This window comes from Sapajus apella, unplaced genomic scaffold (assembly GCF_009761245.1).
Source record: "Sapajus apella isolate SASKATOON/1434 unplaced genomic scaffold, GSC_monkey_1.0 scaffold13, whole genome shotgun sequence".
Taxonomy (NCBI): Eukaryota; Metazoa; Chordata; class Mammalia; order Primates; family Cebidae; genus Sapajus; species Sapajus apella.
This window is the reverse complement of record NW_022436953.1, coordinates 18,688,966-18,715,280: the sequence shown is the minus strand read 5'-3', so window position 1 is coordinate 18,715,280 and position 26,315 is coordinate 18,688,966. Positions and strand designations below refer to the sequence as shown.

The following is a 26,315-nucleotide window of genomic DNA, read 5'->3' as shown; positions in this document are numbered from 1 at the left end:
TATTTCACTTCCTTATTCACTCTAGTTATTTCTGAATGAATGCTGAAGGATTTCAAGAGTTAGACAGATTCTCATATGTATGTTTATTTATATTCATATGGTTGTTAATAAGCATATGTTTATGATCTTATAGTCAGCTATCCTGAGGAGTCTGTAAAGGAGGCATACAGACTTTGACAACAATATCAAGAGTCCAAGAATGTTTAAACAGTGGTACAAATATAAATACAAGTATTTGCAGGCTTAGACAATTGTTTAGTAAATGATAAAAAAAAAACTCATGTGAATAAAAGTACAAGAGTTTTCATAGTCTCAATGTGCTAAAGTGATATTTTACCTATAGCTCCAGGAAAATGCCTCAAAAAATAAAACAAAAATGGTCTCTTTCATGCTCTATTGCCCCCACTAAGCTGTTTTACATACTGAAAGCAGACTGATAATTTTAAAAGCAAAATTTAACATTCTTCTCTCCTCTAAATACCCTTCAATGGCTTCCCATTTTTCTTATGATAAAGGCCAAATTTTACATGTTCTAAAAAGCACAGCATTGTTTGGATTTTGCATATCTCATAAGCTTTGTATATTCTGTGTGTTTCAGTGTTGGTTTTTTTTTTAGTAACACAAACACTGCATGTTACATCTAGTCACAAGCCTTTGTATATGTTGTCCCTTTTGGGTCCACTTCTTCCTGTGTATCCTCACACTATCACACTTATCAAGTCCTTTCTTCATATCAAAGCTCAATCATTCCCTTACCTCACCTATCTGCTATCCCACAAATTAGGTCAGGCCCTCTTGTAATATATTCCCAAAGCTCTATAAAGTTTGGGAATATATACCCAAAAGCCTATAATTCTCATTCAGAGTTCTCATGAAAATCACACCTATGAAAATAATATAACTGGTTTAACATCTGTTTTCTCTAGTAGTATATAAGCTTCAATAGAACAAAAACCATGTCGTTCACTTTGTTTTCCCCGGAGTCTAACAAAGTAGCTAGTCAATAAATATACGTAGAATGAATAAACACAAGTCACTAAATGCAAGTAAATGAGTCTCTCCAAACTCTAACAGTCAAACCTTCCAAAAAGTAATTTAATGAGAAAAAATATCCCACCCTTGGGATAAAGAGATTCTTAATATATAACTGTTTTGTACATAAATGTTTAATAAATATTAGTTTTTCCTTGTTTGCAGCATAGTACTATCCATGCTTACAGTTATTAATGAAGAATTTCTATTGAACCTGGAACACTTAGAACAATTTCAAAAGTAAAATCTGTTGTTCAAGTTTTGCAAGTTCAACATTTGCTAGATATCATATCATAGAAAAAACACAGTTGTAATCCAAACTCTGGAAACTACTAATTGTATGGCCTAAGATGCACATTTAAACTAATTCAGTCTTACAAATAAATTTTTTAGATAAATAAATAAAAGAGAATGGATGATTATCACCAATGCCAAATATTAATTATTCTAATTTAGGGAATTTTAAACAATATGCCATGAGCTATTCAGAAGCCATGTTCTTTGCTTCATAGGAGCTCAAAATCACTAAACTTTCAATTACACTGCAATGATGAATCGTCATCTATTTAGTTTCCTTTGAAAGAAATGTTCAATAGGCTAAGAAAAAGCCTTGAAATTCCTTTTTCTTTAAATGAAAGGCTGATGCTTAAAGTATTTAAATGATATAATAGTATTACCTTATGTCCATAAAAAACTTAAAGCAACTTTACTTGATAATCTACAATATGATCTCTGGACATTTTTGCTCAAGTACCCCATCAGTAAAAATGCTTCCACATACAGCTACAGTAAATGTATATTCACTGATGTATGAATAATTTATATGAGTGTATTACCACCAAACATAACTGAGGGTCTGTTACGAGCCATGCACATTTATAAGTATGGAGATCCAATAAAACAAGATCCTGTGTTCACAGAATTTCATTTTAGTAAAATTTCATTTTACTTGAAAACCTACATTCAAGGTAAAAACAGAAAGCAACTGAGATAATTTTATACTATGTAAGTGTTAGGATGGAAATAAAAGGTTTGTAATATCTGGAAGAGTCATTTTTGGTAGGGTTGGAATACTAGCTGAGGATAGTGTACTTGAGAGAGAAAAATAGTATATGCAAAGCCATAATCTATAGTAAAGTTTGAGATATCTAATAACAAGCAAATTAAGTCATTAAATACATACAAATAAAATGACTTGCCGTATGTCTTAAAGTCTATTTTGTGCTGCTATAACAGAATGCCACATACTGAGTAATTTATAATAAATAGAAATTTATGCGCTCACAGTTCTAGAGGCTGGTAAGTAGAAGACGAAACAGCTGACATCTGGTGGGGGCCTTCTTGTTGTGTCATCCCATGGCAGAAGGCCAAAGGGCAAGAGAGGACAAGAGGGGACTGAACTTGCCTTTCAATAACAGCACGAATCCCATCTATAGGGGTGGGGTTTTCATGGCCTAGATACCTCTTAAAAGTCCCATGTCTTAATACTGTTAAAAAGGCAGTTAAATTTCAACATGAATTTTGGAGGCAACAAACATTCAAACCATAGTGCCATATAAATTCCCAAATGATCAGGAACTCCATTTTGTTCACAGATTTAGTGGCATATTCTAATACAAGTATGGGAGCCAGTGGATGGAGTTAGAGTTACAGTTTGTTTGGATACCTATTAAAGTAGGAATTTCTTACTATTCTTCCTGTTTGTAATCTAACTGAATATTCTAAAAGCATATTATTTAACTTGAACCTTAAAGTAATTTATTTGAATGTATGCATTTCAGAAAAACTAAATTGAATGAAATTCTATAATGGAATTACATAAAATTTTTACAACAATTTTGGGAAGTATGGCATCTTTGGATGATAACTTCTTATTTGAAAAAATGGTATGAATTTCTAATTGTTTAGATCCTCTTTTTATTTCCTTCAGCATGATGTTTTTATTCATATAAAAACTTTTTGTTTATATATACTAATTTTTGCTTACATACACTAATTTTCACTTCTTTAACGGTTAAGAGGGTTGAAACCTGCTTTTACTATTTCCTATGTGATCTTATACAAATCAGTTCAGCTTTCTCTATCTCTGTTTTCTTATCTATAAAATGGGAACAATAAGCATACCCTTCCCATTTGAGTACTGCATAAGCTAATATATATAAAAAGCTGAGAACAGTCTGGTATAGTAAGTGCTCAATAAATGTTGACTGTTATGATCATTATTTTAAGTCTATTAGTTGCTCTTTTCTAGTTTGGGAAGAACTATGTTTTATTTGCTAAATGCTAAATAATGTGCTATATAACTATAAGAAAAAAATTCACAATAAAAATATTCTGCATGTTATGACCTCTATGATGTAAAATCATTCTCAGGACATGATACAGAGATTTATTTAGAAGGAAGGTCCTTCAGTAGACAATTCAACATTTTTTCCCCCATTTATTTATTTTATTGCATTTTAGGTTTTGAGGTACATGTGAAGAACATGCAAAATTGTTGCACAGGTACACACGTGGCAGTGAGATTTGCTGCCTTCCTCCCCATCACCTACATCTGGCATTTCTCCCCTTGCTAGCTCTCCCCAGCTCCCCACCCCCCACCGTCCCTCCCCTATTTCCCCCCAACTTAAAAAGAACTATTTATTTCTGATTCAAGACAGACATAGCCCCATATTAGGGCACATGGCTTAATTAGAAAAGTACAGGATACCAGTTCTCAATCTTCCTCTCAGCTGAGTAACCTTACAAAGTATCCTTTGGATACTATGTATCCAAAGTACATAACTCAAACTGGAGGACTTGGTGGGAGGTATATGGCCTGTTTATTTCCTTCCTTAAATTTTTTTCTTTTATTATTTTTACAGTGAGTCTATGATTTTACATGACAAGAATAATATAATACTTTTATTTTAAAACATATAAATCAAATAAATTTTTCATCCCTCTTCTTCGTTAACTCAATAGCAACTTTTTTCCTTTCAGCTATTTTAAATTTTCTTATAATCATGTTTATTATCCTTCATGTTGGACTATGCTAAAAGAATAAATAATTCTGAAATAAAAATCTAAATGTACTGGGATATAAGCTTCAGGGAATTTAATAAAAACACTGATGAATCAAAGAACAAGGTTAAAATGCCAAAAATATGATTGATTCATGTCTTATCAGATACTGTTCAACTCATCATGTCTACATTCTGTTAAATATAAGAATTTAGATTCTTCGTGTGTATTAAGGTCACTCTGCCCCATTTGCAAATGAAAAAGCCAGATCCTATTTAAATAGCAATTTATATCCAATGGTTAAAGAGTCATATAAACATTCACTAACAAAATGTTTAGTTTAAACAAGAAAATTATTTTATTCAGTTTGAGAACAAGAACCAGAATCATTCTATTAAATATAAGAGTCAATTCAAGTTTTAATTGGTTTCATTGTTTTCTATTACATACCATTTTGTGTAATTAAACTGAATTGTCATCTTTTTCAACTTAAATTTCCTACCCTCCCAAAATAGGTAGTTTATTATTACTACAAAATTCTACCATGAACTCTAAATAAAAGAAACTCTAATAAAAGAAATTCAACATAAAACAGTAATTTTTTAAAGAGTAAAAGATGAAATAAAATGTGTTCAATTACTTGGAAATATATCGAAACACAATAATTGGTGGTTTGAGCATTGCAAATTACATTTACTTAAATAATTAGCACAATAGTGACATAAAGTGATGACGGCAGAAAGCGACTATGTATGCTCTACTTTTTGAAATATATCATCTTTATAGCATTTTCATAGTCTAGTCTTTCATTTTAAGGTTTTCTTTATTAAAATTGTTATTACAATTAAAAGAAAGCATTTAAGAAAAAACTATACAACTGCGTGACTACTACTTTTTGTATTTACTAAGAATAAATTCAGTAGTTCAACATTTACAAAGGCCAATCAAATTAGCTAACACTGTCTGAACTTTTTTCCTCCTTTGTGAGGCATGCTTTGTAATATATTTGGTTTTTGGTTTTAAATTGAACTTTGTAAAACTACTAAGTAACTAGGGTACAAATGCTGACATATTACTTTCAATTAAGTTAATACCACATTGTACTCAATTGCTTTAAGTTACAATGTGGACTTGCATGTTAAATTTTGATCTAATCTTGAAAATTAGAATAGTTTCCATTAACACTATTACAAGAGCTACTGTCCTTTTCCTTGTTAAACATCATTTCCTCTCAAACATTAAGCTTTAAAGGTCTCAAAACAAATAGCAAGAGTGCCACCTAGTGCTTTATAATTATGCTTTTGGTATTTCTAAAAGAAAGCTGGGGTCCTGTGTAATCAAGAGACGAGTTGTCCAATAAGGTCACCACTAGCCATATATGGCTACTGACTTGTTGAAAAGTGACTGATTGAATTAAAATGTGAGGTAAGTACGAAATATAAACTTTGTTTCAAACACTAGTACAAAAAAAGTAAGATATCTCATTAATGATTTAATGACTTTTAAAACTGATTACACATTAAAATAAAAATATTTTAGAGGTGTGAGGCTAAATAAAATGCTTTATTAACATTAATTTTGTTCATTTTCTTTTACTTTTTAAATGAAGCTGCTAGAAAATATAAAATTACATCTGTGGCTCACATCATATTTGTATTGGACAACATTGATACAGATATAGAAGAAAATTATGTTAGTCTTCAATATAAAAGGCTTAGACATTAGTATATTTGTAACAAATGGAGATTATATAATGTGTTGATAATGGTAACTAGTTACTCCTAGAAATTAAAGGCTCAAAAAGATTGAAAAAGAATTTTTAACTTTAAAAAAGCAAACAAAAATATATCTCTATAAAACAAATCTAGGATATTTGAAATAAGAAAAACAAAAATAACATGGAAAAGCTAGAGAATAAAAATAATTTAAATGACATACTAATTGGACAATCTGAGCATCAGTAGGAATAATATTTACACATGGGTTAAAACATGTATGAATCTGTAAGTTCATTAATGACAAAAACTATCATTTTTCAAAGATATTGAGCGAACTTTTTATTTTAAATAAAGTAATAAATATATAAAAGTAAGTAAACAAAGGGAATAAATAAAAAATAAAGGGAAAAACTATAACGTTTATCATGCCATTCCTATACAAACTGCAGCAATAAGTTAGCAAACAGCTGATGACAGAATATTTGCTTTTACAGAAGTATTCAAACCAAAACATGAAAAAGAAATTGGAATAACATATTTTCAATCTTGATCAATTAAAATCTAAACCCTGAGCAATGGTGTGTGCCAAGAACACAAGATACACTAATAGACATGATATAACTCTTCTGACAAAACCAAACCATCTATAATTATTATCTTCTCCAAAATCAAATCTAAATTTGATTAAACCTCTAAATCAGGGTTTCTCAACCTCAATACTATTGATATTTTTGGCCAGATAATTCTTTGCACTGAGGAATTTGTCCTTTTCATGGCATGATGTTTACCAGCATCCCTAGCCTCTACCCATGAGATGCCCCATGGTAACCACAGCCCACTCCCACTTGTGACAAACTAAATGCCTCCAAACACTGTCGAATGTGTCATAAAGGGCAAAAATATCTTAATAAAATTTGAGATTTTATATGCCACATTCTCAATAAAATATTTTTAAAATTAATAATGGCTAAAAAATGTTTTGTGGACTAGAGTAGAGTGAGGATCTAAAACTGTCACGTACTATGCTTCTTACCTGGGAGACAAAATGATCTGTACACCAAACCCCCAACATGTAATTTACCTATACAACAAACCTGCACGTGCACCCCTGAACCTAAAAGTTAAAAATAAAAATCACTTTAAAAAGGGAATTAAGAAACTACTTAATTTTTAAAGATAAAAATGGAATTCATAAATTCTGTAGAAAATAATAATGATAATTTTTAAATCATAGCAAATGTAGACAAAACAACAACAAAAAGTATATGAGAAGGAAATTATTAAAGACAAAATCTGAAACTGATGAACTGAAAAACAAAATCTGTAGAAAAGATAAATAAAACCAAAAGCTAATGCTATGAAATAGCAATAAATAAATAAATAAATACCAATTAAAAAGCACTAGACCCAGACATTTTTGTTGAAATACCTGATATTTATTTAAAGTTTTAACCATTCATGTTTTAAAAGAAGACATAAATTGTTCCAAATTAATTTTTAAAAGCTATTACTACAATTGCAGATAGAATAGAAAATACTTTTTAAAACTGCAGTCAAAGGTCATTTACTTAGAAAAAAACAACATACAAAAAAGATTATCTTCATTTATACTAAAAATGTTCTAAATTAAAATATAAACCCATAATATTTAGCAGCATCCAAACATTAATATGCCATGACTAACTTTGGTTTAGCCCAGAATGAAAAGATGTTTAACATGAGAAAATCTATTGATGTAACTTAACATTTAACAAGATAAAAGAAAGTTATTCATGATATGACCTTGTGGCAAAATAAGGTAAGAATTTGCTTAATTTGATGCAAGGAATAGTCCATAAATTATAATAAACACCCTACCTGATAAGGATATGTCTATTATCATCACTGTCATTAAGCACAGAAATAGAGGTCTCAAAACCCCAATGTGGGGAAAAAAAATATTGAAAAAGGAATAAAATTGTACTTATTTGCATGTAATATAATTAACTGCATTTAAAAATTAAAGCAAAGAGTTCACCAAAGTTGATGAATATAAGATCAATATGCTAAAATAAATTTTATTTTTATATATCACACGAGTATAAAACAAAATTTTGAAACATACAATTTAAAATAGCAACAAAAACTGAAAAAGAGGATATATTTTACACACCCAAAAAATCATTTTCAAGGCATGAATACATAACATCACGTTCAACATTATTAGTCATGAAAGAAATACAAAACCAAACCACAAACTGTCACTACACACGCTCTAGAATGTTTATGATCAAAGAGACAATGTTGTATTGATGAGGACATCAAGGAATGAAATATCTAGTATCAAAATTTTCTATTATGAATTAAAACATATTACCAACATTCTGAAAAATCATTTGTCAGTTTCTCAAAAAGTTAAGCAAAGGCATATCACACAACCCAGATAGAACACTACCCCAGGAATCTACCCAAGGAAAATAAAAACATATGTTCACACAGACCATATGAATGTTCATTCACTGCAGCATTTTTTTAAGAAACAAAACTTAGAAAAAATTCCAATGTCCATCAACTTATGAATGGACAGAGAAATGTAGTATATTCATATAATGTATAACGTTTGTTAAATTAAAAATACTAAAATCACTATATTATTAAAGTAAAATAGGAACTCCTGATAATTATCCAAATTAATTCAAGAAATGAATTGAATATAAACACCAATTTCTGATTTTAAAAAATGTACAGCAAAATAGGAATAGAAGGCTTAACTTGATAAAGACAGCTAGCAAAAACCTACATTATACCTAATGTTAAAAGACTGAATGCTTTCCCTCTTAGATCAGAAACAAGACAAGAATAAATACTTTCATGTTCACATCTTTTCGACACATTATTAAAGATGCTAGCTAAAGCAATAAGGCAGAAAAAAGAAATAAAAGGCATCAAGACAGCGAAAGAAGAAATCCAACCACCATTATTTGCAGAAAACATTGTATGTATAAAAATTCTGAGAGAATCTACAAAAAATGGTACTATATGTAAAATGTGAGTTTTGCAAAGCTACAGGATGCAAAACCAATATAAAATCAATTATAAATGCAAGAAACAATCAGAAATGAATATTTTAAGCTATCATTATCAATAGCATAATAAATTTACAATATACAAAAAATAAATCTGACAAAAAAGTGAAATATTTGTACAGTTGTAACTATAAAATATTAATAATTGAAAAATTGAGAAAAATAAAAAATACAATAATTCCAGATTCACTATAGTTAACATGTCAATTCTTCCCAAATTCATCAATAAATTAAACAAAATCACAAAACAAATTATAGCATTTTTTTTGAAAACCAAAAGGCAGATTCTAAAACTCACGTGCAAATGCAAAAAAAAAAAAAAAAAAAAAAAAAAAAGGAGTAGCCAAAACAAGTTTGAAAAGGAAGAACAAAGTTGGAGAATACTAATCAATTTCAAGACTTACAAAATCACACTAATTAAAAGGTGCTACATTTGCATAAAAACAAGCAAATAGATTAATGAAAAAGAAAAGGGTCCAACAACAGACCCACACATTTAGAGACAACTGATTTTCAGCCAAGGTGCACAGGAATTAATTCATCAATTAAAATATAAAAGTCCTTATATAAAGTATGCTTGAACATTTAAATGTTTACATGGAGAAAAAAGAACTTCAATCCATCACCTACTATATATACAAATATTAATTCAAAATGAACCATATACTTAAATGGAAAACTTAAAAATAATATTTCTACCAAAACCTGAGGAAAATCATAGTGATCTGTTAGGCTAAGAGTTCACAAAACAACAAATTGATAAGTCAAGCTTCATCTAAATTAAAATCTGCTCTTCAAAAAAAATAGTGTTAAAAGGGTAAAAAAACAAGTGACAAACTAGGAAAAAATATTTGCAAGTCATATATCTGATAAATGACTTGTATCTAGAATGAAATATATGGAAAATTCATTAATATAAAAAAAATCCAACAAGCAGGCAATGGATTTCAACAGACCCTTCATCAAGTAAAACATACAGATGGAAAACAGTCCTATGAAAAGATGCTTAACATCATTAGTAATTAGGAAAATGCATATTAAAATGAGAGTTAGATACTATTACACACCTATTAGAATGGTTAAAACTTGGACTAACTCTAAAAACAGGTTGTAAAATGTGTAAGAATAGAAACTCTCACACACTGCTAATGGGAATGTAAAATGGTACAACCGTTTGGGGAAACAGCATTTGGCTGTTTCTAGTCCATCTTAAAGAAAAAAAATAACATTAAAATCACATGAGTTTACTCAAGTTGTATACTTTCTATGTTCAGAAAAATCTATTGATCTATTGCTATTTTACAGAGTAGAAAAAATGCACCAAATATAATTACAAGAGTATATTTCTTAGCAATATACATGAAGTTGTATTATAAGATTTAAGAAACAGAAATTGTGAGGTATTAATGACAATTTGAATTATTAAAGATGAACTTTAGTATTTGAAACTAATAATATGCACCAATTATTTAAAATGAAAAATACACAAATACTTACAATAACATGTTCCTCTAAGTGGATTACCAACATAGCGATTTTCAGAGTCACATCTGCAGAAACACAAAACCTCATTTACTATTAAACAATGCAAAAGTCTCATGTTTTTCTTCAAGCAAAAAAGTGTTTATACTCTACATCAAAACATCTTTAAAACTGATAGTTGCTCGTAAGCAACTTTAGCAAAGTCTCGGGATACAAAATCAATATGCAAAAGTCACAACATTCCTATACACAAATAATAGACAAACAGAGAGCCAAATCATGAGTGAATTCCCATTCACAACTGCTACAAAGAGAATATAATACCTAGGAATACAACAAAAAAGGGATGTGAAGGACCTCTTTAAGGACAACTACAAACCACTGCTCAAGAAAATAAGACAGGACACAAACAGATGGAAAAACCTTCTATGCTCATTGTTAGGAAGAATTAATTGTGTGAAAATGACCATACTGCCCAAAGTAATTTATACATTCAATGCTATCCCCATCAAGCTACCATTGACTTTCTTCACAGAATTGGAGAAAACACCTTAAACTTCATATGAAACCAAAAGAGCCCACATAACCAAGACAATCCTAAGGAAAGAAAAAAATCAAAGCTGGAGGCATCACACTACCTGACTTCAAACTACACCACAATGTTACAGTAATCAAAACAGCATGGTACTGGTACCAAAACAGATATAGAACAATGGAACAGAACAGAGGCCTCAAAAGTAACATCACACATCTACAACCATTTGACCTTTGACAAACCTGTCAAAAACAAGCAATGGGGAAACCATTCTCTATTTAATAAATGGTGTTGGGAAAACTGGCTAGCCATATGAAGAAAGCTGAAACTGGATCCCTTCCTTACACCTTACACAAAAATTAACTCAAGATAAATTAAAGATTTAAACCTAAGACCTAACACCATAAAAACCCTAAAAGAAAACCTAGGCAATATCGTTCAGGACATAAGCATAGGCAAGGACTTCATGACTAAGATGTCAAAAGCAATGGCAACAAAAGCCAAAATAGGCAAATTGTATCTAATTAAATTTAAAAGCTTCTACACAGCAAAAGAAACTATCATTAAAGTGAACCAGCAACCAACAGAATGGGAAAAGTTTTTTGCAATCTACCCATCTGACAAAGGACTAATAACAAGAATCCACAAAGAACTTAAAGAAATTTATAAGAAAAAAACAAACAACCCCATCAAAAAGTGGGCAAAGGATAAGAACAGATACTTTCAAAAGAAGACATTTATGCAGCCAACAAACATATGGAAAAAAACACATCATCACTGCTCATTAGAGAAATGCAAATCAAAACCACATTGAGATCCCATCTCACGCCAGGTAGAATGGCAATCATTTAAAAATCAGAAGACAACAGATGCTGGAGAGGATGTGGAGAAATAGGAAAGCTTTCACACTGTTGGTGGGAGTGTAAATTAGTTCAACCATTGTGGAAGACAGTGTGGCATTTCCTCAAGGATCTAGAAATAGAGATAGCATTTGACCTAGCAATCCCATTACTTGGTATATACCCAAAGGATTATAAATCACTCTATTATAAAAACACATGCACACATATGTTTACTGCAGCACTGTTCACAATAGCAAAGACCTGGAACCAAACCAAATGCCCATCAATGATAGACTGGATAAAGAAAATGTGGCACATATACACCATGGAATACTACACAGCCATAAAAAAGGACAAGTTCATGTCCTTTGCAGGAACATGGATGAAGCTGGAAATCATCATTCTCAACAAACTGACACAAGAACAGAAAATCAAACACTGTATGTTGTCACTCATAAGTGGGTGTTGGGCAATGAAAACACATGGACACAGGGAGGAGAACATTACACACCTGGGCCTGTTGGGGGGTGGGGGTCCTAGGGGAGGGATAGCAGGAGGTGGAAGAACTGGGGAGGGATAACATTAGGAGAAATATCTAATGTAAATGACGGGGGGATGGATGCAGCAAACTACTATGGCACGTGTATACCTATGTAACAAATCTGCATGATGTGCACATGTACCCCAGAACTTAAAGCATAATGTGAAAAAAAATGAAATTTCAAAACACATCTTTGAAAGAAAGAATTAATTATAAAAATATTTATATATGAGATAAACTAAGAGATGAAATAGTGAAGAAAAAGAAAATAAACATACATGATAGGCATATAAGGAATGTTAAAAGGCAGATGAGACATAATTATGAGCTTTTGGATATATATCCTTCCTTAATAAAGAGAAAAAGTGAAAGTCTGAAATAAGATACCGATATATTCTTAGGCAGAAGGATATTCAGGGAATTCATAAATCCACATTATTTTCATACTTGCAGTATTCTTTGAAATTAACATATTTTCTCCAGTTTCTGTACCAATTAATCTGTATTTTTAAAGACAGATCTCTTCTGGTAAATAACGGGGAAAAAAGGTTTCTCTAACCCATACAAAGTTGACTAATATAGATTAAATTCAGGAGCTCCAACTTAGAATTCACATAAACAGATTTTTTAGAAGTGAAAGAACATATGAGCATTTGTGCTCATGAACTCTTATGTTAAATACATAAAAATTTTAACTAGTTAACTGTAGCAGTGGGAAAAAATCATAAGTATTTTTGAAGTTCACAAAATCTTTTTTGCCAAATAAAATTGACAATGTCTAATACAGATATGGCATAGTTTTGCATAATGATATTTCTTGGAACATCCTACAAAATAAATTATTATAAAATTTATGCACCAGGGTAACTTAATAAAGTGACTTAATATTTAAATAATATAAATTATATTTGCATATAAATACTTATTACATACATATTTTATATAAATATATTACATGTATTTAAACTCTAGTTAAAAGTTTAAAGAGGTAAAAGAGTCTAAAATGTCTTCACTTTTTCAGAAGAGTTCATAAGAACAGGAATAGTGGGATACATATAGAATGACAAGTCAAATAGTGAAAAATTAGAGGCTAAATAATCAGATTATACTCTCAATGCATTTGTCAATCATGTGATTGCTAGAAAAGTGAGTTGAAGAGTAAATATTACTGGATATTAATTATAAAATTAAAGCAGAAATATAATAATCTTTTATAACATTAACTCTATGAAACAAAGAACCTCTATGAAACAAAAGAAGTTTGGGTGTTAGGTTTCCTGTGATATTTCCAAACACCACTTTTAAAATTTTGTCATTGATTTTAGTTTTCTGGCTTTAGAAATATGTAATAGAGAAGCAGAAAGTATGCTTTTTCCCAGCATAAAGAAACTGTTCTCTCATATTTCGAAATATGCAATAGAGAATCAGAAATGTATTCAAAGTAAAGTTAGAACCTTTATTTTAACTGTAACTTTGTATAAATTGACCAATCTCTCCCCATTCCACCCTCCCCATACCCTTCCAAACCTCTCAAAACCTTCCCAAGCTTCCCATATCCACAATTCTACTCTCAACTTCCGTGAGATCAGTCTTTTTAGATTCTACATATAAGTGAGATCACGCAGCATTTGTTCTTCTGTGCTTGACTTATTTTACATAATATAATGTCCTTTAGGTTCATGCAAGTTGTGTTTCAAATGACAGGATTTCATTATATTTTATGGATAAAATACATTCCAAAAATATATCACATATTTTTATCCATTCATCTCTTGATGGAGACTTAGATTGATTCCATATCTTGTGAATAGTGCTGCAGTAACATAAGAGTTCATATATATCTTCAAAATTCAAATTTCAATTCCTTTGAATAAATATCCAGTAGTGAGATTATTGGATCATATTGTCATTCCTATTTTTAATTTTTTCAGAAATTTCCATACTGTTGTCCACGAATGTCTGTATTAATGTGCATTTCCACCAACGGTGTATGGAAGATCCTCTTTCTCCACAACCTCGCCAGTATTTGTTATTTTTTGTCTATTTCACAATAGCCATTCTACCTAGCATGTGGTGATATAGCATCGTGATTTTGATTTACATTTTCCTAGTGATGAGTGATGCTGAGCTTTTTCTTCATTTATCAATAGGCCATTGGTATGTCTTCTTTCGAGAAATGTCTATTCAGATCTTTAGTCCACTTTTTACTATTTGTGGGGTTTTTTTGGCTATTGAGTTGTTTGGGTTCCTAACACATCTGGATATTAATTCCTTGTCAGAGGCACAGTTTGCAAATATTTTCTCCCATTCTATAGGTTGTCTCTTTGCTCTGTTGATTACTTCCTTTGCTATGCAGACGTTTTTATTTTAATGTAATCCCATTTCTCTATTTTTGCTTTTGTTGCCTTTGCTTTTGAGGTCTTTTCCAAAACAAACAAACAAAATCCTTCCCCAGAGAAATGTAATAAGTGTTCCCTCCATTTTCTCTTCTAGTAGTCTCGCAGTTTGAGGACTTACATTTAAATCTTTAATCCATTTTGATTTGATTTTTTTTAAGTGGTGACAGATGGGGTCTATTTTCATTCTTCTTAGTGAAACTTTTTCCCAGTCTAATTTATTAAAGAAAGTATTCTCTCCCTAATGTGTATTCTTTGCACTTTTGCCAAAAATCAGATGGCTATATACACATATTTGTTTCTCGGTTCTTTACTCTATTCCATTAGTTTGTGTACCTTTTTAAATTTTTAACTTTTTTTTTTTTTTTTTTTTTTTGGAGACCAGGGTCTCACTCTGCTGCCTATCCTGGAATGCAGTGCAGCCTCCATCTCCTGAACTTAGGTGATTCTCCCACCTCAGCCTCCCTAGTAGCTGGAACTACAGGCACACACTACCATGCCTGGCTAGCTTTTTGTATTTTTCATAGAGACAGGGTTTTGCAGTGTTCGCCAGGTTGGTCTCCAACTCCTGGACTCAAACAATTTGCCCACCTCAGCCTCCCAAAGTGCTAGGATTACAGTTTTGAGTCACTGCACCTGGCCAATTTTTAATTTTTAATGTTTATGGGTACATAGTAAATGTGTTTATTTGTGGGGTACATGAGACATTTTAAAACAGACATACATTGTATAATAATGACATCAGGGTAAGAGGGAACTCCATCACCTCAAAGCTTTATCATTTCTTAGTGTCACAGACTTTCCAATTATACTGTTTTAGTTATTTTTAAATGTATAATAAGTTGTTATTTCATTTTATTTTTCTTAACTTTTATTTTAGGTTTATTTTTGGTTATATTAGAGGTACATACACAGATTTGTTACACAGGTAAATTGTGTGTCACAGAGGTTTGGAGCACAGATTATTTCACCACACAGGTAATAAGCATAATACTTGAGAGGTGTTTTATCAAACTTCACCCTCCCTTTCTCCACCCCCAAGTAGGCCCTGGTGTCTGTTGTTCCTTTCTTTATGTTCATCTATGTACACGATGTTTAGCTCCAACTAAAAAGTGAGAACATGTAGTATATTGTTTTGTTTCAGTGTTAGTTCACTTAATAGCCTCCAGCTCCATCCATGTTGCAGTCAAAACATAATCTTGTTCTTTTTTATAGCTGCATACTGCTCAATGGTAAATGTATACCACATTTTCTTCATCCAGTCTACCATTGATGACCAGCCAGGTTGATTTCATGCTTTTCTATTGTAAATAGTACTGTGATGAATATATGTGTGCATGTGACTTTATGGTACAATGATTTATATTCCTTTGGGTATATACCCAATAATGAGATTGCTAGGTCAAATGGTAACTCTGCTCTGAGTTCTTTGAGAAATTTCCAAACCAATTTCCACAATGCAACCTAATTTACTTTCCCACCAGCAATGTATAAGCATTCCCTTTTCTCTGCAACCTTCCCAGCATGTTTTTTTTTTTTTTTCAATAATTCCCATTCTGACTGGTGTGAGATGGTGTCATATTGTGGCTTTGATTTGCATTTATCTAAAAGTTAGTGATACTGAGCATTTTTTCACATGCTTCTTGGCCACATATTATCTTCTTCTGAAAAGTGTGTATTCATGAACTTTGCTCACTTTTTAATGGAGTTGTTTTTTGCTTGTAGATTTGTTTAGGTTCCTTATAGACTGTAGATATTAGATCCCTTGTGAGATGCATAGTTTGCAAATACTTTCTCCTATTTTGTAGAATGTCTGTTTACTCTGTTGGTAGTTTCTTTTGCTGTATAGAAGCTCTTCAGTTTAATTAGGTACCATTTGTCAATTTTTCTGTTGTTGTTGCAATTGCTTTTGGCATATTCATCATGAAATCTTTGCCAGCTCTTATGTCCAGAATGGTATTTCCTAAGTTATCTTTCAGGGACTTTTTAGTTTTGGGTTTCACATTTAAGTCTTTAATCCATCTTGAGTTGATTTTTGTATGTATTTTCCTTAGGGAAAAGGTCCAGTTTCAATCTTCTGCATATGGATAGCCAGGTTATCACAGCACCATGTATTTAATAGGGAGTACTTTTATCACTACTTGTTTCTGTCAGCTTCATTGAAGGCTAGATGGTTGTATATGCCCAGAATTATTTCTTGGCTCTCTATTCTGATCCATTGGTCTGTCTGTCTGTGTTTCTGTAAGTTCCACCCCATTTTGGTTATCATAGACTTGTAATATAGTTTGAAGTCAATTAACACTATACCCCCAGGTTTATCCTTTTTGCTTAATATTGCCTTGGCTACTTAAGCTCTTTTTTAATTCCATATGAATTTTAAAATAGTTTTTTTCCAATTATGTAAAGAATGTCATAGTTGGATAGGAATAACAGCATGCTGTCTTGGTTCCTCTTGCCTTGTAGTAGATTTTGAAGTCAGGTAGTGCAATGCCTCCAGTTTGTTCCTTCAGCTGAAGATTGCTTTGGCCATTGGGGCCTTTTTTGGTCCCCTATGAATTTCAGAATTGTTTTTTCTATTTCTGTGAAGAATGTCTTTTATATTATTATAGAAATTGCATTGATTCTGTAGGTCACTTTGGATAGTATATATATTTTTAAAATATTAATTCTTTCAATCTTTAAAAACAGAATGTCTTTCCATTAATTTGTCTCTTCTTCAACTCCTTTAATCAATGTTTTACAGTTTTTATTGTAGAGATCTTTCACCTCCTTGGTTAAATTAATGCCTCAGTAATTTTTTTAGGTACTTTAGGTGGAATAGCTATCTTGATTTCTTTTTCAAACAGTTTGCTGTTGACATATAGAAATGCTACTAAATTCTGTACATTGATTTTGTATCCTGCAACTTTACTAAATTGATGTGTTAGTTGTAAGAATATTTCATAAAATTTGTACGGTTCTCTAAGATCATGTTAACAAATATGAACAATTTGAATTTGTCCTTTCTAATTTGGATGTCCTTTATTTCTTTCAGTTTCCTAACTGTTCTTCCTAGGAATTCCAGTACTATGTTGAATAGAAGTGGTTAAAGTGGGCATTGTTGTATTGCTTCAGCATTCAAAGGGGAAGCTTTCAACTTTTCCGTTTGGTATGACGTTAGCTGTGGATGCATATATGCGCATATATAATCTTTATATGTTGGGGTATGTTCCCTCTATATCTAATTTTTCAGGGGTTTTATCATGGAGGAATGTTAAATTTTATCAAATTATTTTATAGCATCTGTTGATATGATCCTATGGTTTTTGTCCTTCTTCCTAGTAATGTGATGCATCACATTTATTGATTTTTGTGTGTTGAGCTGTCCTTTCATTACTGGGATGAATTTCACCTAATCATGCTCAATGATCTTATGATGTGTTGTTGGATTCAGTTTGCTAGTACTGTATTACAGGTTTTTGTATCTCTAGCCATCAGAAATATTGGCCTGTAGTTTCTTTTTAGGTTTTGTCCTTGTCTGGTTTTGTTATCAGGATAATGCTGGCCTCATAGAATGAGTTTGGAAGAATGCCCTCTACTTCCATTTTTTGGAATAGTTTGAGAATTGGTATAAATTCATTTTTAAATATTTGCTAGAATTTAGCAATGAAACAATCAGGTCCTGGACTTTTGTTTGATAGGAGGCTTTGTTTTACTGACTCAGTCTTGTATCTGATTATTGGTCTGTCCAGGTTTTCTATTCCTTCATGATCCAATCTTAGTAAGATAAGCTATAAGAAATTTATTCATTTCTTCTAGGTTTTTAAATTTGTTGGTGTATCATTGTTCATTATAGTCTCTAATGATCCTAAAGAAGACATTGTGATGTCTTCTTTCTCATTTCTGATTTCATTCATTTGAGTCATTCTTTTTTTCTTAGGCTAGCTAAAGGTTTGTCAATTTTGTTTCTTATTTCAAAAACCAACTCGTCATTTTCTAGATCCTTTGTATTTTTTTAATCTCTATTTCCTTTATTTCTGCTCTGCTCTTTATTATTTCTTTCCTTCTCCTAATTTTAGGCTTACATCATTCTTGTTTTCTAGGTCCTCAAGGTGCAACATTAGGCTGTTTAGGTATTTTGAGGTATTTGTACTTTTTCAAATAGGTGACTATTGCTATAAACTTCTCTCTAAAAACTGTTTTTGCTATATCCTATAGGTTTTGGTATGTATTTCCATTTTGATTTGTCTCAAGAAATGTTTTAATTTCCTTTTTTATTTATTCATTGGCTAGTTTAATTTCCAAGGATGTGTACAGTTTCCAAAGTTCCTCCTGCTATTGATTTTAGCTTTATTCTCCAGTGGTCAGAAAAAAAATACTTGATATGACTTTGATTTTTAAAAATTTGAGGCTGGGTATGGTGGCTCATGCCTGTAATCCCAGCACTTTGGGAGGCCAAGGTGGGTGGATCATCTAAGGTCAGGAGTTCGAGACCAGCCTGGCCAACATGGTGAAACCTCATCTCTACTAAAAATACAAAAATTAGCTGGGCATGGTGGTAGGCACCTGTAATCTCAGCAACTAGGAGATGGAGGTTGCAGTGAGCTGAGGTCACGCCATTGCACTTCACCCCAGGCTGACAACAGTGAAACTTCATCTCAAAAAAAAAAAAATTGTTAAGGCATGTTTTGTGGCCTTATGTATAATCTATCCTAAAGAATGTTATATGTGCTGTTGAGAAGACTGTGCCTTCTGCAGCTGTCATGATGGAATGCTTTGTAAATGTCTGTTAGGTCCATTTGGTCAAGAGTGTTGTCTGACACTGAAGATTCTGATTGATTTCCTGTCTGGATGATCTGCGTATTGCTGAAAGTGGAGTGTTAAAGTTCCCTACTATTATTATATTGCAGTCTATCTCTCTCTTTAAATCAATTAATATTTGCTTTATATATATAGGTCCTCTGCTACTGGGTACATATATGTTTATAATTGTATCTGCTTGCTGCATTGATCTTGCTGGCATTATATATTGGCCTTGTTTGTCTCTTTTTACAGTTTTTAACTTAAAGTCTATTTTTTTCATATAATTACAGCTACTTCTGTTTTTTGGGGGTTCCATTTGCATTAAATAGCTTTTCCCATCCATTTACTGTCAATCTATGAATGTTGTTATAGGTAAAGTAAGTCTCTTGTAGGCAACATAGTTTGGTCTTACTTTTCTATCCATTCAGCTTCTGTCTTTTAATTGAATAATTTAAACCATTTACATTTAAGGTAATTATTGGTCTGTAAAGGCTGACTATCACCATTATGTTACTTGTTTTCTAGTTACTTACAATGTAAGTAACCTTTAAGTTTGAAGAGGTCTCTTTAGCATTGCTTACAGAATTGGTCTGGTAGCCAATATTGTGGTTTTGATTTGTCTGAATAAGTCTTTCTCTCCTTCATTTTTAAAATATTTCTTTTATATTCAGTCCCCTTAGAAACTCTAGAAGGCACCCTGAAGAAGGATGAGCAAAAAAAAAGCTAGACTAGGAAGACTGGAATAAACGCCTAAGGTACCAGAGACTGGGCCTAAACTGATGGAGACATGATCTTTCAGACAGCTTTTGTTTTGTCTGCAAAAGTCTTTCTCTCCTTCATTTTTAAAATACTTTTTCTGGCAACAGTATTCTTCATTAACAGGTATTTTCCTTCCACATTCTGAATATACTGTCACATTCCCTCTAACCCCAAAAAGTTTCTGCTGAGAAATTTGCTGCCAGCTGTATTAGGTCTCTCTTATATGTTATTTGCTTCTTTTTTCTCACTTCTTTCTAGATCCTCTCTTAAGTCATTTATCTTTGTGAGTTTAATTGTGATATGCCTTGTGGTATTCTTACTTAGATTGAATCTGATTGGTGACCTTTGACCTTGCCATAATTGGATATTCACATCTTCCCCCAGGCTTGAAAAGTTTTGTTATTATTTTTAATAAGCTTTTGGCTCCTTTGTCTTTCTCAACTCCTTCTTGAATTCTAATAACCCACATGTGTTCTTTTATGTTATCCCCTAGATCTGGTAAGCTTCTTTGGCCCTTTTCATTCTTTTGCTCCTTTCTCCTTTGACTATGTTCTCAAATAGCCTACCTTTGAACTTACTAATTCTTTCTTCTGTTTGATCTATTGTGCTGATGACGCTCTCCGTTCTGTTTTTATTTCATTCATTGTATTTTATTTCACTCATTCATTTCATTCACCTCCAGGATTTCCACTTGTTTTTTATTATTAATATTTCAATCTCTTAAGTTTATTTCATGGATTTCTGATTGCTTCTCTGAATTTTACTGAAGTTTGAGCTCAGTAAATTTATTAAGCTTCCTTAAAACAGCAATTTTGAATTATTTGTCTGAAAGATCAAATGTCTCCATCACTTTAGGGCCAATCTCTGGCACCTTATTTTGTCTGTTTGGTTAGATTAGATTTCCTTGAATGATTTTGATGCTTATGGACCTGCAACAATGTGTGTGCATTGAGAGATTAGGTGCTTATTCCAGTCTTCCTAGTCTACCTTTGTTTGTGTTCATCCTTCTTCAGAAGGCCTTCTGGAGTTTCTAAGGGGACTGACTGTTGTGTTCCCTTAGCCCATAACCACTGCAACTCCCTAAACAGTAGAGGGAAGTCTAAGCCCAGATCTGCCATAAGTTTCACAACAGCTCCAAGGTTGGCAGGACTCTCCAGGGCAGATGGATCTAAGGAAGATCCAAGGAGGGTAGCTGGGCTGTGTGGGAAAGGTGGCCAGGAAACCTAGCCCAGAAGACTATCCCAGTGCCCCAGACGATCATGCTTCCCAGCAGGTCTCTGAACAGATGAGGTATGTTATCAACTGCAGCAGGAGGGGTCAAATATGAGCCTGGGTCCCCTCAGAATCTACTGCAGGACAAAGTTTGGAGAGCCTACCTCAATTCCTCAAATGGTTGTACATCTCCTAGCAGGTTCCTGCACAGATATGATAGTTACTCGACTACAGTGGGGGGATCTGGGGATAAGACTGGATCTCTCAGGATCTGCTGTGAGATGGCAACTTGGGATCTACTGAAAAACAGGTTTGGTAAGCCTATCAAGGAGGCTCAGACTAACAGGCTGCAGGATATAGGCAAGTCTCCCTCTGGGGTTTTGTATCAGCAGTTCTGTGCTGGGAACCCAACTGAAGAGGGTTGGAGTCTGCTGAGACTCCATTCACTGCTGAGAATGATATCAGTGGGCAAACAAGCCTCTTACACTAGTGTACACAATTCCTCCTAGGCCTCTTGGAAGCTGATTTTAGTTGCAGGCTCAAGGTCAAACAGGGCTGCAGTCAAATCCCTTGGGGAACAGGGCCATTTCTAGGCATGAACCTGGAAGCACAATTAATGCATCTGTCAGCTGGGTTCCAGTTTGCATTCTGAAAACAACCCTCTTGGGTCTTGGGCTCCACTGAGCTTTCATACCCTCCTACCTGACTCCTGAAGCTCCTGCCAGTGCCTTTGACAGTAGGTGGTTGCAGAATTCTTGTTGTCGTGAGAAAATATTAGCAGGTTATCTCCTATTCTGCCATCTTGCTGGCATCACTCTCCCTCTAATGTTCTTAAAGTGATAAGACTCAGATGTTGACTTTAAAAGCTAAAGGATACAAACTCATTTCTCTAATATGCAAGTTACAACATTTTCTTTTTTGTTAACAATATTTGGTTTATTCAAATTACATAATCTTATATTGAACTGAAAATTACTGTAATATATTTACCTTTAACACAGTATAAGTTTTACACAGGAATGGTTGAAATTTTATTTTCTCTAAATTACAGATTTCTTGGAAGGAAGAAATTATATGTTCTTGTGTAGGAAGTAACTTTGAAATCCCAGTTCTAAGCTTTCAATAGTCAAGCACATATCAACACCACTCTTTAAGAATTAAACTGAAAGGCTTTGCAGAGTTTTGGAAGGTGTCCAATGCAAGAACTACATTCTCTATTAAATATTTATAGCTAAAAAAGCAAATTAGAAACATACTATCTAAAATGGTTTATATTAACAAATTTTTTTTGAAATAATTTTGAATGTATTCAAAGGGTTTTCAAATTTTGTAAGTTAAATTTAAACACCAAGTTTTGGTAGTCCATGTGTCATTTAAGGAAACACAGGTACCTCCAAACAGCTAATGAAATAAATATTTTCAATAAAAATATAACAATATGATATTGGGCATGAAACTCAGATTGAAAATCACAAAAGTAGATGTAAATAAATGGAAAGACATTCTTTATTATTTAGTAGGACACCTCAACATCATCAGAATAGCAATTAATTTCAAAGATAATCTTTAGTGTGATTCAATGAAAACTCCAATGAGATTTTATAGGAGCTGGAAAAGTTGATCTCAATGTTTATAGACAAAAGTGAACATACAAGAATACAGGTAGTTAGAAAAACACTGAAAAAGAATAGCTTTGAAGAGAGGTAGACCTAAAACCTATTAAAATATACTCAAGGTCTCTATAATTAAATAAATATGGTACCAGCACATAAATAGACCAAATGTATACAGTAGGAATTCCAGAAACAGGCTCAAATATCACATACTAAAAATCTAGTAAATGATAAAAGTGTTATCTTTAATGACTGGAGTAAGACAGTCCTCATATAAACGGTATTAAGACAGCTTGATAGCTGTTGTAAAACTATCAAATCAGATCCAATCCTCATGCCACACAAAATAAAACTCTAAATGAAGCATAAATCTAAATGTACAAAATAAAATTTTTGACATATTGAAAAAAAGGTAGGTTAATTACACTGTAACCTGCATATAATAAAAGCCTTCCTAACTATGAATAAAATTACATATGCAAATTTTAAAAGACTAAGAAATATGAATATATTAAGATAACTGCATAGCAAAAAAAAATGTGCAATTAGTACAGTCAAGAAACACATGACATATAGGGAGAAAATATCTGCAACTTTTATCTCACTGAAAAAGAGCGTATCAAGGAGCTATAATCCTTAATTTATAAAGAACTCTTTAAAAATAAGGGGGAAATGAATAATTTTATAGAAAACTGGCAAAAGACATGAAGAGACAATTCACAAAAGTGATATAAAAATGGGTCTTAACCACATGAAAAGATATTCAACTTCACTTATAATAATGGAAATACACATGAAAACTACCCCGATTATTCTTCACAAGATTGGCAAAATTTCAGGTGCATAGCAATAAATCCTGCTTATGAGCCTGTAGATAAATAGGCCATCCCAATTTGAATGGTAAGAATAGAAAATGACAAAATTCCTATGGAGGACGACATGACATTATCTAAAAAACTATATATGCATCTATTCTTAGACCCAACAATCCCAGTGAAGGGAATTTACTCTTAAGAGAAACCTCCGATCCAGGATCCACGATGGCCATTTAGGAACAGCTCAGGATTGCAGCTCCCAGTGAAAGCACAGAGGGTGAGTGCACGCCGCATTTTTATTGCCAACAGACTAGGAAACTCCCAGGCGGAGGAGCTCCATGGATCGCCAGTGCGGCTGTGTCAGCCGGCACCATTGCTTTGCCCCGCGCGGCTGCTTTGCCCCGTGCGGCTGCTTTGCCCCGTGCGGCTGCTTTGTCAGCGCCCTGGCGCAGCGATTCTCTGTACAAAATACACTGGTCCAGGTGCTCTTTTGGCTGGCAATTGGAGCCACGGGAAGTCGACCATTCAGGGGACTGAACAGGGAACCAGGACAGTAGATTCCAGGGCAAAAAAAGTGCCACGAATCTCAGTGCCGCTGTTTAAGCCAGTGCAGTGAGTCACCGCACAGGAAAACACACAGATCCCGGTGCCTCTTCAACAGGTGACTGGAACACCAAGTTAAAAAACAACAACAAAAAAGACTCTGAGGCAGGGAGCCAGGCGGTTAGGCTGGGATGGTCCCACCCCCACAAAAGAAAAGCAATCAGAAACTCTGCATGGAGAGTTTCACAGCAAGCGCAGCTGAACCTGGGACAGTCCAGCTCTGTTGGGGAGGAGCATCCGCCATTACCGAGGCAGCCCACCACTATGGAGGTAGTCAGCCAACACTGAGGCAGCCCGCCATTGCCAAGGCAACCGGCCATTGCTGACGCAGCCAGCCGTTGCCAAGGCAACCCGCCACTACAGAGAGAATCCGCCTTAACAGAGGCAGGCCACCATTGCTAAGGTAGTTCTAACTACACCCATATAAACAGGACTGCAGGGAAGTTCACTTGGCAGCTGGGTGGAGCCCACAGCAGCTCAGCAAAGCCTCTACAGGCAGACAGTGACTAGACTGCCTCCTGGCTGGACAGGGCAGCTATGAAGGAAAAAAAAAGAAGACAGCAGCATAACGGAAACTCATAAATAAAGCCCTAAATCCCTGGGACAGAGCACCTGAGAACAAAAAGCGGTTTATGAGTTCTGCTGCAGCAGACCTAAACGTACCTGCCCAGCAGCTCTGAATGAACAACGGAGCTCACAGCTCAGCATTTGAGCTCCTATAAAGAACAGACTGTCTCCTCAAGCAGCTCCCTGACCCCTGTATATCCAAAAAGCCACCTCATAAAGGAGTGATCAGACTGACAGTTGGCAGGTATCCTTCTGGGACAAAGATAGCAGAAAAAGAAGACTGGTAACAACTCTCACTGTTCTGCAGCTGCTGCAGGTGATCCCCAGGCAAGCAGGGCCTGGAGCGGACCTCAGCAGCCCTACAGCAGAGGGGCCAGACTGTCAGAAGGAAAAACTAGAAACAGAAATAACCTCATCATCAACAAACAGAACGTCCACTCAGAGACCCAATCTGAAAGCCAGCAACTACAAAGACGACAGGTGGATAAATCCATAAAGATGGGAAGAAACCAGTGCAAAAAGGATGAAAACACACGAAACCAGAACACCACTCCTCCTACAAGGGATCACAACTCCTCACCAGCAAGGGAGCAAGGTTGGATGGAGAACGAGTCTGATGAAATGGCAGAATCAGACTTCAGAAGGTGTGTAGTAAGAAACTTCTATGAACTAAAAGAACATGTTCTAACCCAATGCAAAGAAACTAAGAACCTTGAAAAAAGATTTGATTAAATGCCAACAAGAATGGACAAAATAGAAAGAAATATAAGTGAATTGATGGAGCTGAAAAACACAACATGAGAACTTCGCGAAGCATGCACAAGTATCAACAGCCGAAATGCCCAAGCAGCAGAAAGGATATCAGAGGTCGAAGATCAACTGAATGAAATAAAACAGGAAGGCAAGAATAGAGAAAAAAGGGTAAAAAGGAATGAACAAAGTCTCCAAGAAATGTGGGACTATGTGAAAAGACCTAATCTACATTTGATAGGTGTACCTGAATGTGACGAAGAGAATGAATCCAAGCTGGAAAATACTCTTCAGGATATTATCCAGGAAAACTTCCCCAACCTAGCAAGGCAGGCCAATATTCAAGTCCAGGAAATAGAGAGAACACCACAAAGATATTCGTCAAGAAGAGCAACCCCAAGGCACATAATCCTCAGATTCACCAGGGTTGAAATGAAGGAGAAAATACTAAGGGCAGCCAGAGAAAAAGGTCGGGTTACCCATAAAGGGAAGCCCATCAGACTCACAGCAGATCTCTCAGCAGAAACCCTACAAGCCAGAAGAGAGTGGGGGCCAATATTCAACATCCTTAAAGAAAAGAACTTTCAACCCAGAATCTCC

The 26,315-nt window shown here is 33.7% G+C and overlaps 1 protein-coding gene across 9 annotated transcripts in view; it reads right to left on the bottom strand.

Moving 5' to 3' along the window:
- Positions 1-26,315, bottom strand: part of ATRNL1 (attractin like 1) — an 842,256-nt gene that overhangs the window by 520,796 nt on the left and 295,145 nt on the right. For 8 of the 9 annotated variants that reach the window (XR_004269856.1, XR_004269857.1, XM_032281122.1 and 5 more), the window contains one exon: positions 10,316-10,368. Coding sequence is in view for 7 of the 9 variants with exons in the window: in XM_032281122.1 (XP_032137013.1) it covers positions 10,316-10,368 (53 nt within the window). In the remaining 2 variants the exon portion in view is untranslated. Of the gene's footprint in view, positions 1-10,315; positions 10,369-12,975; positions 13,046-26,315 lie in introns of those variants that run through there. The other variant, XM_032281128.1, reaches the window with a different exon arrangement.